The sequence below is a fragment of the Nymphaea colorata genome, chromosome 8 (assembly GCF_008831285.2).
Source record: "Nymphaea colorata isolate Beijing-Zhang1983 chromosome 8, ASM883128v2, whole genome shotgun sequence".
In the NCBI taxonomy this organism is placed as follows: Eukaryota; Viridiplantae; Streptophyta; class Magnoliopsida; order Nymphaeales; family Nymphaeaceae; genus Nymphaea; species Nymphaea colorata.
The window spans coordinates 18,495,293-18,511,954 of NC_045145.1; the positions used below are offsets into that span (position 1 = coordinate 18,495,293).

A 16,662-nucleotide genomic window follows, 5' to 3' on the forward strand; every position below is an offset into this window, starting at 1 on the left:
CAGTAGTTAAACTAAACAGAATCACCTAGCAGCTAAGGTGTCGTGGTGTAGTTGGTTATCACGTCAGTCTAACACACTGAAGGTCTCCGGTTCGAGTCCGGGCGACGCCATATACTGGGTTAATTTTTATTCATTTTTTTGGCTTTTTTCTTTCTTGGACTCGTATTTTACTTAGAAAACTACCCCCAACGAGTCCTTCAGCTTTTCGGTATCTTGAGAGTTGATAACGTTAGAAACTCCTCTCTTTTCTATCACCGCTTGGAACTAATCCAGATCCACCTGAGCAACATGTGACTCGAGCTGAGCGATATGGACTCGAATGTAATATTTTTGTTCTGCTACCAAACTTTGCCCGCATCACAAAAAGTGTTAGGGTTCACGTTTTCCCTTTGGTCTTTCTTAATAGTCGAGCCCGGATACTGCTTTCTCCTGGGATTCGAACCCGTGACCTTTCATAAAAAATAGAGTAATTCCTCAGAGAGAGAGAGAGAGAGAGGAAGAGAGAGAGAGAGAGATGCAAACTTGGAAAAGCAAGAACCAGCACAACAGCAAACGATGCTGTGATCTCAGTTTTCAATAAGCTATTGGTGTTTGGAGGGTTTCTTTATACATTTTACAATTTATACATTTGTAGGCGGTGAAGTCTCTAGATGTTTTTGATAATAGTTTACTGAATGGATGATTCATGATTGATTAAATGAGATCTACGTGACATGACGGATTGAAATAATTAACCTTCCTATAATCAGACACACAATTTAGAACCTGCATTTATCAGACCAAAATTTCCGAAGTTCATATTCAGCTGAAAATATTGAAAAAACTGTCCAAAGTTTTACTCAACAAGAACGCACCGTCTTGAACATGTTTGACAGCTAAATTTCCACATAGAAAAGATGGTCATATGACAGCAACTTAAATATGTTTTTTGTTATACCATTTATAGTTGATCATGTTTCTGTAAAATTTTCATATTCAGATATCTTTGGATCCAGATAACGATTAGAATCTGGTTTTGAATTTGGATCAACCCTGAAGTAGCATGTGTGTAATTACTTTGCACTAATCGTGTGTGATTTTTTTTTTCTCCATCGAATGCAACTCAACTTTCTCAGATCCGATCAGAGAGAGAGAGAGAGAGAGAGAAAGATAAAGAGAGAGAGAGAGAGAGAAAGGTTAGAAAATCTACAGTAAACAATTGGCATGGAACATTTGTGTTTAAAACTTTTCCAGAAATGACCATTTTATCCTCCTCTGCCGCTACTGCTACAGATGCCAAACACAGGCATCCTGGAGGAAGAGGAAGAGGAAGAGAGAGAAACGGACGGGGGAGGGGCGGCAGAGATGGACGGCTGAGAAGGAGGTACGACCCTCCCATCGACGAACAGGAGCCCGCCACCGACACGACCGCCGCCGAGGTACTCATCCACGATGGATCTGCGCTCGACTTGCAGGAAGTCGCCGAGGGACCGGCTGCTGTGGCCGGCGGCCACCCTGGACGGGGATCCGGTGTGGGGGTGGTGGGTGGTGTCCCTGCAGAGGCGCCACCACCACGTGTGGCCCTTCCTCCGCCGAGAGTGGTGGTTGGTGTGGGCTCCTCCTCTTGGTGAGGCGCCCCTCCCGCTCTTGGTGTTGGCATGCTGCTGCCGGTTGAGGTGCGCATTCCCGTTGCTCCTGGAGGCGGAGGTGGAGGAGGCGGAAGGGGAGAGAAGGCGGGGGCGGACGCCCATAAGAGTTCCCAGAGTGGTCGTCTTCTCGTGGAAAAAGGATCCTGTCGACTGAGCACAAAAAGGGAAACGACCATGATCGCGATTGCGAGCGAGAGAGAAAGAGAAAGAAAGAGGTGCTAGTTGTGGTGCTTAACTTACCTCTGTATCGAGGTCGGAGGAGGAAATGGAGGAGATGGTTGGAGAAGATAGCTGCTGATGGTTGTCGCCCATGATCACCTCCATTGCCCTCTCTCTCTGTTTTCTTCCCTTTTCTTTATTTTCTTCCTCTTCACTTTGTTTTTGGTGGCGTGGAATCAGAGAGAAAGAAAGAGATTCTCGATCTATATTTTAAGGCATTTTCTTTGGAGAGATTATTTGAAGGAATGGTAAAGGAAAAGATTATTGACTTCACGTGGACCGTCTCTCACTGTGGAGGAGCCACATGTACATATGTAGATATGGGAGCCTAATCTGGAAAGTTTGAAGCCAAAATCTAGGCAAATCCAGATTATTGAATCGTACCCTTTTTTTTCTCTTGTTAGTGATGTAACAAAAGTTTAATACAGTTACAGTGACATTTTAATCTGGAAGATTCGTACATGAATTCTGCTCTATTTAGTCGGCCAAAAACTGAACTAGTCTTCAATCAGATTGACTGAGAAAATTTTGGGTTTTCATAGAATGCAGCGAGAAAACTGCTATAAGAATGTATCATAACCTATTAAATCTTGAACTACCAAAGGGTATAACGTTAGAATCCAATGGCTGGTGCCACATTTTGATATGTTACTTCTTAGACTCTAAGTGGTAGAAGATGTGATATTGGAGTTAAAGAATGTAAGTTCACCTAGGTTTTGAAGCAAGCTAAAACCTACCTTAGACGTACAAGGGTATGATCTTATGGGTTTTGTGTGAAAAAACGTTTCTTTCAAGTAAATATCAAAATCCAGACAAATGGGCTACATAAACCGTTCCTGAAAAGAACTGTATAAATCATTATGTTATGTCATAAATTATGTGTTCCTCAGCATTGCAGTCCAAACCTACTTGATCTCCAATAGCAACAGCCATAATATTGACATCAGAAGCATTAAAGGTATTTAAAGGATGGATTTCCCTGCAACCTCAAAGGAGAGTGTATGCTTTTGATCTAGAAAAATGCGGACTTCTACTTCCAACTAAAGTACTAGATTAAATAGCCTTTTAAAGTACAAAATTGGCATTCCTACTTGTGAAGTAAGTAAAATTGGGAAACATTAACTGACAAAGTTGAAAAAAAAAAAAAGATAACATGAATTGAGGACTTAAATAGTATTTTGATAATGTTGAAGGTGATCTCCGAGTACCAATGTCGGCAGGGGGCCATGGCCCTCTCTCAAGTTTTGAAAATTAAAACTTTCGCTATTAATTTTTTAAAAAGCTTTTTGGCCCCTGTTAAAAATTGTCACGGTTTTAAATTACTAGCCACACATTTGTTCGGGTTCGTTTGGCTAATGAAATGATACGTTTCTGCTCGATTAACCAAACAACCCCCAAAAATTCATGGTCTTCAAATCAAAATGCTGAACAGTTTGGAGCTTACAAAGCTAAAATGTAGAGATCTACCAACTCGGGGCCTACCCAACAAATGATTTTTTTTTTTTTTTTGTCGCACTTAAAAAGCCTCGAATTAACTAAACTATACACATCAGTCACTGTCAATACTTACCATAATGTCGAACTAAGATTGCATGAATCAAGGAACTTACCACAAAGTTGAACTAATAATTTTGCATGAATCAAGGAAGGCCTGATAAGATATTGCAGTAGGTAACTTCAGGTTGAAATAACCACAAGATATGGCTTGAAACTTGGAGCGACTCGGTTGGCATGATCTTAATTGAATTCAAACTGTAGATGATCGTGGAAGTAAAATTCAACAGTGAACTTGGCTCTGATAATCACTACTCTGGCCGCACATTAGCTGCTGAATCCGACCGAAGATTTCAGGATTCTGTTGCTGTCATGTCTGCGGAAAACTCTAGGCACTTCCCAAGGGCGCTGTCTTTTCAAAGGAGCAGACAGCAGATCCATAGCTACACAATTACACCAAACTTTTGACTATAGAATATTCTTTTAAAAGAAACCCATTGTAAACGACTTTGATTAGTTCTTGATGGTACAACGGTGAAAGATATGTATATGACAAAGCAGATTCATTTTGAGTATGATAGCCTCGGATCTGATTGCATAAAAAAAAAAAAAGTGTTTTGGGATCTTTAGTTTCAATAGCATAGATTTGAAATTTGCATAAAAAAAAATGTGTTTTGGGATCTTTAGTTTCGTTAGCATAGATTTGAAATTTCATGGTCTGATCTTAAATCCATGGAAGATCTTAGATCATCGCGGATCTGAAATCCGTTGTGAAACAAACACACCCTAAGGTATAGTTCTAAAATTTTGAAACTGGAATGAAGTTTCCAAGAATCGGTGGAATGGAAACTTTGCTCTTCCTTCCATTTTTCCATCGTGTGTGATGGAATGAAATTTTTGTTCCGGATATTCCTTTCCCCTGTTTGATGGAATGAGAAAACAACTGATAGAGCTCCCCTTCAGTATCATAATGTGCAGATTTTCACTGCAAGAATTTTCGACACACCTCTTGGAGTGGAACAAGCACATTAGAAGCAAACGTGCCCTGAAGGTTTAAACATTTGTTCATAATGCGCATTTTTGTAGAACATTGAATCCACACAATGTGGAAACTTCAGTAATCATAATATCATGTTCCAACATCCAAATATCCATTTAAACATGATGTACCGGGGAAAAATTATCCCAAGCACTTGAGACACATTGTGGCACTAAAATGTGTGAGTGCCTGAACTAATTAACCAGCTTGATTCATAAAATGTCTAAACATAATCGTATTCCAAATAGGACTCTTTAACTTTCCTAAATTTGAGTCTACTGAAGCAATTTTCGACGAAATTTCTGGCGACCAATTCCACGTTTTCAAATTCTGATTCAGACGGCCAGTAACAGTGACATGACAGAGCCTAAGATTTTTCATCAGCGGGGCACTTGCATTGGTGACACAACTTTGGTGTAGGCATTGCATAAAATTTTAGAGTCATAACAATGTAAAGTTAATACAATATAATGAAATTTTTGATGGATTGGTGTGGGCAGTGGCCCACCCCAGCAAACAAGTAGCTCAGCTACTGGCCGATAAGTTCACTTGCACCCCGGCGCCAACGGAAGGGGTGGTGATTAAGCTGGTTTTGGGGTTCCAGTGACAGGCTTCTTTCTTTTCCTTGGATTCCTTTTTCTTTAGAATAAAGAGAGAAAGTTTGTTGGTCCCAAGTTTATCTTTTGGCCGCAGGCTGGTGAGAAGGAGCCTTTCTTGCAATTTGCAACCAGTTGGAATTAGAAAGCATTTTTCCCTTTGCTTATTGGACGGGAAAAGGGAATGTCTTCATCATACTGCAACCGCAAAGGTAGCAACTTGTGGTTGCTTCACTCTGCAAAAGCTCCCAAGCTTCTATCCAATCAGACCTGCTGCAGAAATGTGGATTGCCCACATGTTACCACAGGAAAGGACATTTTGGTAATTTATTAAAAATATTTTTTTAAAATTTTATGTTTTTTTTTTCAATGTTAATTAAAGGTATTTTAGTCATCGATCATATTAAAGTACAAAAATTCGTGCACCAGTAGGATGCATATAACCAGGTTTGGTTAATTTCTTAGAAGCAACAGTAAAAATTTATTTAAATTGCTCCCATGATATTTTATTTCTATGTCATCAATCATGAAGCTGGATTATATATATATATTTTTTCTATTCTCACTCAAGTTTTGATCTAAAATACATAGAACAATCAATTTGCATGGATCTGGTTCCCTTATATATGGGAAATCAATTGAGAGAAACTTTCATTTATCGAACACAACTCAATCTTCTTTTTTGTGTCAAAAAAAAAAAAGGTCATGGAGGTGCAGCATGACCATAGGGAACTAAATTAAGGAATAGCGAAAAATAAATCTTTTATCTTAATCATATTTAAATGAGTTATTAGTAGAGTTCAGCATCGGGCTAGCTTGACCTGATAATAAGTTGGGCTTCTTGACTTGGCTTGCCTGCCCAAAACCTAGGCTTGTCACATAGCCCATTTAAAATGAGAAACATTTTTTAATATAATTTAACATATAAATATCATTAATTATATTTAATTATATTTATAATTAAATATAATTAATGGTTGTGGAATAATTAGCAGTTGTTGTCATACTAATGTTCATTTGGGAAAGTGGGAAGCATAGCAGTTTTTTTGTAATTATAGTAAATTCGAGCCCCTTTAATGAAATTTACTGACCTGTAGGTATTGAGAGAGTAGCCAGTCTTTGGAATTGGATAGGTACTGGATGTTTTTGTCTGCTTCCTATTGTTTGGCACAAAGAAGATGACAAGGGAGAAGGCCTTTTACCAATCAATGACTTTGACTAGTTCCTATAAGTTAAAAAAGTAAAAAAAAAAAAAAAAAAAAAAAAAAAAACCTTATCATAGTTTTATGAATAAATATTCACCCAAGTTGAATGTGTACAATCTTTTCCTTTTTTTACTTGCCATTGGAATGAACATCAATTTCACAAAGATCAATAATGGAGTCAACCAATTGATTGCTTTATTGTGTGTGTGATGTGTGTGAGAGCGAGAGAAAAAGCACAAGCCTTTTTTTTTTTTTGCTTTTTGAAAAATTTTCATTTATTACTTTTTTTTTTTGCTGTAAATTCAATTCAAATGGATCTTTATGTTCCTAAACTGTTTTAACAGTTTTCATTTTGCCTTCTTTGTGGGGAGCCCCTTCAGCAGTGAAACCCTAGCACCAGGCATGTGCTCGACAAACCCATGTTTCATCGCAAGCAGGGTTGGAAATAGAAATTTTTCATTAATTGGGCTCATTTAAAATTTTTAAATTTTGATTAAGGCCGAAATATTATTTTTTAAAATTTTTATATAGAATAAGTGAATTTTATAAAATTTACATATTTTTTTAATTTTTTTTTTGAAGTGGGGCCAGGGCCCTGCCTTTGCTCGGCCCCTTATCACAATGATTTATTTAGTTACACAACATTGGTAAAGGGGAGCATAGCATCTTAAAAACTTTTACTGTGTGATTATTACTGGAAGTTGATGGATCAGATTCGAATCGGATGTGCTCTTAATCACAATTCAGTGTAAATTCGAATATGAATGAAAGAAAAGTCTATACCAGATTTGAATTTGATCAGAATTTGATTTTTAAATTCAAAATTGAATCCAAATCAGACTTTGGGATTATGACAAAAAAAAAAAAAAAAGAGTTATTAAACATGTCTTAGGAATTCCTGTTGTGAGAGCGACGTTTCTCACGACTAAAATACAAAAGACAGGTAACTTTATTTTGTTCATATGTGCTTGAAGTTTGGTGCCTTGCACACCATGGCGTTCGAATCTGTGTTATAAAAATCCCGATTCAATTCATGGGCCAATACAAGTTGCAGACAATTTGTTCTTTTAGTTTTTTTTAAAAATTTTTAAAGCTTTTACTTTGCAATTATTCGGTTCAAATTAATGTTAAAAGGAAAGGGTTTTTGACGTTGGGGTAAATATTTTTTTATTGGTAAGTGGCAGCTTACAGGAATCATGGGATTGATAAAGTTTAATCTTATGTCTAGAATGACGAAGATTTTTAGGGAACTTATAACTTGGTTGTCCTAATTTCTTCTTTTTTTGGGATTGAAATTAAAACTGCTAGATGGCGGGTTGAGATTTGCCGGACCAAGAACCCGAGCAAGGTGTAAGGTGTGGGAGTGGGTCGAATCATTAAAACGTTTAAGCAATCTCCGTCCTATTTTGGTTTTAGTTACAAAGCTGTATACTGAATTCAGATCTCATTAATAATTGGATTCCAATTTCATTATAGTACAGTACTAAAAGGATTTGAAATTTTAAAAGTCCTCCTTGACAAATCAAGTATTTGGATTTTGCTTGACAAATCAAGTATTTGGATTTTGCTTTTTCAGTTTCGAATATGACTTTTCTTCGTTCACGTTCCAATTTGAATGTGTGAACATCCGATAAAATAAATATGCATCATATATGATCCGTTGACATCCCTAATTTATCCATTTTTTATAACCGATCCAGGTCTGATCTGGATCCCCATTCAGATCCAGAACTCATCAACGTGAGTCTAGAACTGTCACCGGCAGTTCACAATCAAATCCAGATTTGGATCTACTATTTCTCTTCGGGTCCGATCCATTGGCAATTCCTGGTTGCAAGTGACCCGCAAATGGATAAGGCGATCTGATACCAAGCCACACAACGTTTTTTCTTTCTTTCTATTTTTTTTTTCTCTTCCCAAAAGGAAAAAGTGACAAAGAGTTGCTGTCCTCCTTCAATCAGCAAGAGAATAAGAAAATTAAAGAGAAAAAAAGGGGAAAATCCATGAATTTCGTACTCTTCCCTTCATCACCAGCTGCTGCAATCACCAACTCTGCAGTTTCTGCATCTTTCTACGTTTGTCCTAACGTCTCCTTTGGACCACCATTGTTGAAATTCAGCAGAAGAATATCATGTCCCCTTATCGGAGCTTCTGCGGAGTCTCAAGACTCGTTGCCGGAACTGGTCACCGAAACCGGAGTCATAGTCATCGGCGCCGGACTCTCCGGCCTATCGGCGGCAGCTCACCTTTCGGCCCGGAAAATTCCGTTTCTCCTCCTCGAGGCATCCGATGCCGTCGGCGGCCGCGTTCGGACCGACAAGGTAGACGGCTTCCTTCTTGACAGAGGATTTCAGATCTTCATCACAGCCTATCCTGAGGCAAAAAGGATGCTGGACTACGAAGCTCTGGATCTCCAAAAGTTCTACTCCGGCGCCCTGGTCTACTTCAACGGCGAGTTCCACCGCGTCGCCGATCCGTTTCGCCATTTCGGGGACTCATTAACCACGGTCGCCAATCCAATTGGAAACTTAACCGACAAGCTCTTGGTTGGCCTGAACAGAATCACTGCTTCTAGGGCGTCTGATCAAGAGATCTTCTCCGCGCCCGAGGTAACGATCAGCGAGACATTGAAGAGCATTGGCTTCTCCGATTCGATCATCGACAGATTCTTCCGACCCTTTTTCGGCGGCGTCTTTTTCGATAAAGATCTCGTGACGTCTTCAAGACTCTACGACTTCATCTTCAAGTGTCTCGCGTTGGGCGACAACACACTCCCCGCAAATGGGATAGCCGCAATTCCGGATCAACTGAGCTCGAAACTGCCTCCTGACTCTGTTTGGTTTGGAGCCAAAGTTGCGAAAATCGATTTTCCGGCAGGCATTGTCTTGGAGGATGGAAGAACTGTTAAGAGCCAACACGGCGTGATACTTGCAGTGGAAGAACCTGAGGCAGTTCGGTTGCTGGAAGGCCGGAAGCCGGCGAGCAAACCAGGAAGAAGCACTGTATGTCTCTACTTCTCGGCCGACGATGCGCCTATAAAGGAACCAATTTTGATCCTAAATGGATCGGGTGAGGGACTAGTGAACAACATGTTCTTCGCCACCAACGTCGCGAAATCATACGGACCGGCCGGAAAGACGCTGGTCTCGGCAACCCTCGTCGGCGGATACGACCAGTATCAGGATGAGGAATTGGAAGAGATGGTGAGGAAGGAGCTCGGTGGGTGGTTTGGTAGCAGCACGGTGGGCTCATGGAAGCACTTGAGGACATACAGGATAGGGTTCGCCCAGCCTGACCAGAGGCCGCCGATTGGGTCTAGGTTCAAGTACAGGGACCCACGGGTAGGTGCAGAAATTTATATCTGTGGTGACCATGTCGAGTCTGCAACCTTCGATGGAGCCCTAGTCTCGGGCAGAAGGGCAGCCGAGGCCCTGATAGCAGACAAAGGATTGTAAGTAATTGAGTCTTGGGCTGAGCTATGCAAACACGACACTATCTTTTTCTTTCCCTTTCTTTCTAAACCCACGTTTGATTCCCCAGATAACGACTGAATGCTTTTCTTTCATATATATATATATATATATATATATATATATATATTCTGGCTGTCGAGCTCATGAAGATGTAGCATCAATTGTGATAGAAGATTGAAAGAAAAATATAAAAAAGAAAAGTAGTGGACACTTTCATAGCATTAGTTCATATGTTTTTTTCTCATTGTTTCTCCACAAAAAAATCAGTGACTCATGTATGAACGCTTGTGTGGATAAAAGGATAGCTACGTCCCTCTCATATGTTAGATTTGATATGAATTATTGGGCCGTTAATTTTAAAATGATCATATGAATGAGATTAAACTAAGAAAATAGAAATCTAGTTCTCTTTTCAAGAGACTTAAATACCATTTAAAGAAGGCAACCTTGTCTTTTTTTAGGGTTATTTCAATCTTTCGAGACTGCAATTAGATTTTCACTTTTTCAATGTTTTGATATATTTGATTGTTATTGCACTCTAAAAAAATTAAATGTATTACATAAGTGCCTTCACCAAAAAAAATTTATAGCTTCGCTAGTACGTATAATGTTCTTAAAATTAATGACATAAGCAATTCCAGTCAAGTTTAACATATAAAGGTTTCACAGCTTTATATATATATATATATATATATATATATATATATATATATATAGAGAGAGAGAGAGAGAGAGAGAGAGAGAGAGAAGAGAGAGAGAGAGAAAGAGAGAGAGCAGCAAGCTTCCAACAAGAATAGTAGATTTGACAGAACAGATAAAGCCAACGTCGTCTGATCTATCGCTAAGTTGGGCAGACGGATTCTTTTGTGGCGTGGTTGCGGTGGTGAAGACGTATAGATTTTAAAGATGCTATAAATTATTAGACATTGCTTGTTGAAGCGTGATGCTCTTGTTTGTTCTTGATTAATTGGCTACGGAAGAACAATAAACACTTCATATTTCTTGAAATCGAGGATTATAGACGCCGAGATTACCACATTTGAGCTGTTGACCTTTTGATTATGGGTCTTCAAGTGCAGCTCATAAAAGGCTCAACTTTTCTTTTAAATATGTTCAACTATTCTGAAGTCGGCAAACCTAGCGATCTTTCGCATTTTAAAATATCCTTAAATCTTCGTCTACAATTTCTAATATCAAGGTAATTTGACTTTTTGGGGGCTGTAGCATCTTGAAAAATTAATTGGTTTTTATATTAATGAGTCTTGACAACTTTATTTATTTGTTTGAATGTCACACTTAAAACCAGGTCCTTACAAATAACCTAAGGGGAATCCGCCGACTTTTACAAAATCAGGTTTTATCAAAACTGAGTTTTCCTTAAAACTAATTTTAACGGTACGCAAACACTCCAAAAAGATTGTTTTAGAGATAAAACCAGATTTTGCCCCCAAAACTTATTTTTAAGATGCCATTAAAATTGCATGAGAAATTGCACATGTAAAACTTACCATGAATGTGTCCATTTCATAACACGTCTACGGAACACTGTGTTCCAATAGCAAACGGCCCCTTGAATCCTTGGTACAGCGACCTCCTCAATCCATGTATGCCAAAAGCCGCTTATCACTTCATCTTTATCCCCCTTTTTATGTTTTCCTTTATTTATATATATATTTATTTATTTATTTATTTATTTATTTATTTATTTATCTGCCTCCATCGTGGTTTCCCTATCAGGTGCTGTTGGTTCCGTTTTTTCCTTCGTCCTTTCTATTTTTCATCAGTAAAGGTCGAACAGTCGAGTGGAAGATGACAGAAAATATTGGAGGAAGAGACAAATGAAGCTGTGACTTAAGCCCCCACAGTGGCACCTCACTTTCTTGTCATCTACTGAGCCTGCCTTAAATCATCAAAATCAATTTTAATCTGCCAACGAATAGTCTATCTAATTAATAGATGGTCATAGTCATACAGGAGTGGCGTATTGAGTACATCTCTTGTTCGATTCCCATGGACACAGCTCTCATGATGTCTGGCAAAAGCGCATTATTTCAGCGGTTTTTATACAACGAGCTTTTTCTCTCTCTCTCTCTCTCTCTCTCAATAATCTATCTAATTAATAGATGGTCATACAGGAGTGGAGTATTGGGTAGATCTCTTGTTCGATTCTCATGGACACGACTCTCATGATGTCTGGCAAAAGCGCATTATTTCAGCGGTTTTTAAACAACAAGGTTTCTCTCTCTCTCACAATAATCTATCTAATTAATAGATGGTCATACAGGAGTGGGGTATTGAGTAGATCTCTTGTTCGATTTCCATGGACACGGCTCTCATGATGTCTGACAGTTGAACAAAAGAGCATTATTTCAGCGGTTTTTAAACGTCGTTTCTCTCTCTCTCTACATAAGTATAAGTTAAGTAGGCAAACTAATTATGAAAATGATGCCAAAAGACGGAATATCAACTCAAAAATTTTAGCATATAATTATTGACTTTCTTTCCTTGTTGATTAGGATAATCTTTGGATGCCCCAAACTTTGGATTTTGCATCTATTGAAGACACGTACGTGGAAGTAGAAAACTTTTCGACGTTTTGAAGGCACCGACTGTGTCACGTCCCATTAGAAGGAAAATGGACGTGATCATGGAGACTGTTTCGTGTTCCATAGATCAACCTTGTAAGTAACGTGTTCTCAAAATTATTCTTTGTAGTGCAACAGTAAGATGTGATAGCTTAATTAAGAGACGAGTCCATCAGTTTCTCACTTAGTTTGGACTTGCAGATCCTTCGAATTGTGAATTTAGTTAAGGAATGACTTGTACATCTTTTGTTGGTGCTTACAGATAAACTTGAAACAAAGGTTCACATGCAGCCATCAAATTATGCCAGAATACAGTGATGGAGCCAAGATTTTTTTGACTGAAAGACACTTGAATATTCACACGTTCAAGTTTGGTGCAGGCACCACATGACATTCCAATGAAATTTTGAAGGGCTGCTGTGGGCAGTGGCCTTCCGGCCCATACTTAATTCCTCTGCTACCAGAATGCAGTATTCCTGTTACCAAATGTCACCTAATACATGAATTATGAGGTTTGCGTAAAGGAACATAAGGTATGAGTTAGATTCACATTAGGAGTATGAATTAAGTATCCTGACCTGCCAAGACTTGCAAACATTAATCCGGTTTAGGTTAATTTGACATATAAAAAAGAACAGCAACGTGATGGCCTGATCAATTGCCTTATCAACCAAGGGAAACTAATCTTGAAAGGAAGTTACACGGATGTAAATCACATCTGCTTTTGTTTGTCGAACCTGACTAGCGAAAGCTTGATTGATCCGGCCGACCATTTCGTCCTCATTTTGTTATAAAACTTCACCAGACTCAAAGAGAGAGAGAGAGGAAGATATTTATTTATATAGGGCCCCGTATCGTACTGAACTGGCCTGGCTCGACCATCTTCACAGAGACATTTATTTATATAGGGCCCCATATTGTACTGGTCTGGCCCGGCTCGACCATCTTCAACCTTGGGTTTGGCCCGAGCGAGACACACACACATATAGACATGCCCAAAACTTTTTCGAGACGGCCGGAGAGTCAAAAATTGTGGCCGAGCAGGCTGGCAGCTACCAACCCAATAATCAGTCTTCAATCGCCATTTGCGTCTTGCGTTGCTCCTCGACATTTGGCTTGGTTGCGGCCTCTTAGAATGGAAATTGTTGACAAGGGCTCCACTCAACTGTATCATGATCTGGTTATGCCTTGATCTTATTTAAAAAGATAAAACTTCTTTGTGACTGGTCATGTTTCTTGTCAGTATACTCTCATGAGCACAATGATAAGGATGGCAAAATCAACTATCATTTCACAATCAACTATGAAAAGTATGAACATCTTGAGTTGGTAAAAAGTTTGCTTTGGTTTCCATTGTTATTAAGGCAAAAGAAGAACAGGATTGTCACTGAAGTTGCAAGCAATTCTAACTGTAGTGATTGCTACAGTTCCTTGGGAACCAAGAATATTTCATCATCCACAAGATTAGAACTCTGTCTTTGTGGGTCAGTTATGTGCCCCACAAGAGAACCGAGACATCACCTCAAGGGGTTGGAACTAAAACTAAATCATGTTCTCCGAGGGGCTCCACAGGTCTGAGAGAATTCTGATTTTTTCTTATTGAGGGGGCTTAGCTCAGACAAACTTCTCTTTCACACTTAGCTTTCAAACATGAAATTTTGATTTTCATTTGAAGACCACATTTTTCATGTAATTTTGGAACAAGCTGTTGATTTCATGACACAAACCCATGTTCCTGCTACACTGGGTTAAATAAAATAAAACCTACTGCCACCTATGATTCCTCTTAACATACTATCCACACATCCAAGCTTGTAGAAAGTTGTACTCTAGCTACCCTCCATGCTCATGAGTTTCATCTTATCTTATATTTGTCTACATGTAGAATATGTAAAAAAGACTAGTGATCTTTCTAATTTCCCAACCACGTAAATGCTTTTAATTTGTGGTGTTTACTTTTTTTCTTCACCTCTATACTTTGGGTGTCAATCTATGAAAGGGCTCAATTACTCGACGACAATAATTGTAACAACCCGACCCACTTGTAGGCTTGAGTCACCGGTTTGGCGGATTTTCGACCCACTTGTAGGCTCGAGTCACCGGTTTGGCGGATTTCAATCCGCTTCCTAACAGTTTCGGTTTTAATCCTAAAGACACTAAAACCAAGACAACGATTTATTTAATAACCATATTTATAAGTCCTTAAAAATTCCTCACAATATTCAATATAAAACGTTTGAGGTGTTACAATAACAGTAACAGCTATGCTTTGAATGGTGTCATCCTCAATATAAATTTTATTAAAATTCGATTACGACAGGCAATTTCATGTAAGGACAGGGACTAAATTGAAAGATTGTTTCATAAATGGAACCCATTATTGGCTGGTAGAAAAGCAACAGATTCCAAAAAACAGGGGCAAGAATGTAATTTAAAGTTGAGCAACAGTTACAAATAGCTCTTCAGATGGAATCGTCAGCCTCAACCAACCAAAGCTTTCCTCGAGATAGAGAGCTGTAAGAGAAACGTGGCTCGCGTATCCTCTCCCTCTGCTATGGAACTCACCGTGGCGATCATCTTCCTGGTTCTCTCTCATGCCATTTTTCCGGTCACAGCCGCCGGAGGTACTGCCGGTGGTGGTGGCGACGCTACCGAGTTCATCCGCACCTCGTGCAAAGCGACCCGATGGCCAGCCATCTGCTTCAGCTCGCTCTCGGCCTATGCCGGCTCCGTCCAGCAGAGCCCCTCCCAGCTTGCGAGGGTGGCCATCTCCGTCAGCCTCTCCAAAGCTCGCACCGCCTCAGGCTACGTCGGCAACCTCTCCGCCAACGCTCCGCCCGGCTGCGACCCCCGCTCGAAGATGGCGCTCCATGACTGCAGCAAGACCTTCAAGCAGGCCATCGGCCTCATGGCGCAGTCGCTCGACGAGCTCCGGTACCTGTACGCCGGAAACTTCCGGTGGCGCATGAGCAACATCCAGACTTGGATGAGTGCGGCGCTCACCAACGAGCAGACGTGCGTCGACGGCTTCGAGGGCGTGACGACCACTGCCGCGCTGCCGATCAAGTCCACCATCGCGAACAAAGTTTCGGATGTTAGTAAGGTCACCAGCAACGCTCTGGCTCTCGTTAACTGCTTGGCCGCCAAACATGGCCGGTGACCGGAAGCCGGGGGCAACTTCCGGCAGCTGAAAAACATTTGTAGAAAGAGAACAAATAGCACTAGAATCACCTATTAGTTATCTCCCTGTAATTTCCTGTAACAGAACTTGGCTTTCGGCTTGTGTTGTTTGTTTGTTAGAACGTGGAAATGCGTTGCTTGGACATTTATGTGAATCTGGTTGCTTTATTTGGATTCGTTTTCCCTATCTTCAACCTTGATCATTGTATATGGCCGCAACTTAGTGTCAAGATATATATAATCTAGTGCAGAATACAAATGATTTCGTACCTTCAAATTTTATTATTATTTTTTTTACTCTTGTGCATGCATAAATATACACCCATTTTTTTTATAAAGAAATATACATTTTAGACTTTTTAACTTTTCAATAATCCTCTTTTGTCCATTGAAAAAAAAAATCTTTTATTTAAAAAAAATATTTTGATCATTAGACATTGCTGTGCACAAATTTTAGCGGATGGCGGTCATAGTGCTAAAAATTCCTGGCTAACATGCACTAATTCAAAAAAAATCTTATACCTGTAAAACATTTAATAAAATATCTGGATTGGACTAATATATAATAAATAAGCAAAACAGTTATTATGAGACACTAATATATACGCAAAAGCTCATATGTGCGTGGATCGAGTCGAAAGAGAACTCCATCAGGGGGCTGAGCCAGGGTAAGACTCGCATGGGCCTTGACGTCACCTTAATTTTTTTTTTAATTTACATGTAATTTTTTTATATAAAAATTTTGAAAAATGATATTTCTGCACAACTCATAAAAAAAAATTTCTGGTTCCACCCCTACACCCCATATAGTTACTCGCTGCAATTCACTATTAAAAGTGAATGGATTTTCTTTGGCAGCTGCCTACACAAGCCCATACTTAGCTCCGGCATGCCGCCCACGTTGCTCGGCCACATGTTGACACGTTCCTATAAAGATTGACATATTTAAGATACATGACAAAGAAAGAATATGCCAAATGGAAATACACCATTGGTGAAATAGTGGCCAAAACTTCACAAGTTCATGATGCAGATCTCTTGGACAACATAATACGGGGCGGCCGGGCATGTGATAACAGGTAATTCTTAGCGAGAGAAATGCACCAGTTCGAAGCTAAATTCAGACTTGATACAGATGAAAATGTCGACCTGCTCTTCATAAAACCCCATCAAGAATTTTCGTAGACTTGGCACCTTAGGAAAGCCAGCCAAGGGAATCTGATGATATTTTTTTCGTAGAGAC

At 39.5% G+C, this 16,662-nt stretch overlaps 3 protein-coding genes and 1 non-coding gene across 4 annotated transcripts; 3 read left to right on the plus strand and 1 right to left on the minus strand.

Annotated features, from left to right (window-relative positions):
- Positions 1 to 36: 36 nt before the first annotated feature.
- Positions 37 to 110, plus strand: TRNAV-AAC (transfer RNA valine (anticodon AAC)). Its single transcript has one exon. It is a non-coding gene; the product is annotated as a tRNA-Val (tRNA).
- A 1,054-nt stretch (positions 111 to 1,164) lies between these two features.
- Positions 1,165 to 2,110, minus strand: LOC116259168 (uncharacterized protein At3g17950-like). The gene is made up of 2 exons (XM_031636840.2): positions 1,869 to 2,110; positions 1,165 to 1,778 (listed from the first exon to the last, which is right to left on the minus strand). The coding sequence occupies exons 1-2, from the start codon at positions 1,950 to 1,952 to the stop codon at positions 1,245 to 1,247; spliced, it is 618 nt and encodes a 205-aa protein (XP_031492700.1). The 5' UTR covers positions 1,953 to 2,110; the 3' UTR covers positions 1,165 to 1,244.
- A 5,921-nt stretch (positions 2,111 to 8,031) lies between these two features.
- LOC116258428 (uncharacterized) lies at positions 8,032 to 9,872 on the plus strand. The gene has a single exon (XM_031635576.2). The coding sequence runs from the start codon at positions 8,185 to 8,187 to the stop codon at positions 9,634 to 9,636; it is 1,452 nt and encodes a 483-aa protein (XP_031491436.1). The 5' UTR covers positions 8,032 to 8,184; the 3' UTR covers positions 9,637 to 9,872.
- A 4,852-nt stretch (positions 9,873 to 14,724) lies between these two features.
- LOC116259073 (21 kDa protein-like) lies at positions 14,725 to 15,587 on the plus strand. Its single transcript, XM_031636686.2, has one exon. It carries the CDS (start codon positions 14,794 to 14,796, stop codon positions 15,397 to 15,399), a length of 606 nt encoding a protein of 201 aa, XP_031492546.1. The 5' UTR covers positions 14,725 to 14,793; the 3' UTR covers positions 15,400 to 15,587.
- Positions 15,588 to 16,662: the final 1,075 nt, after the last annotated feature.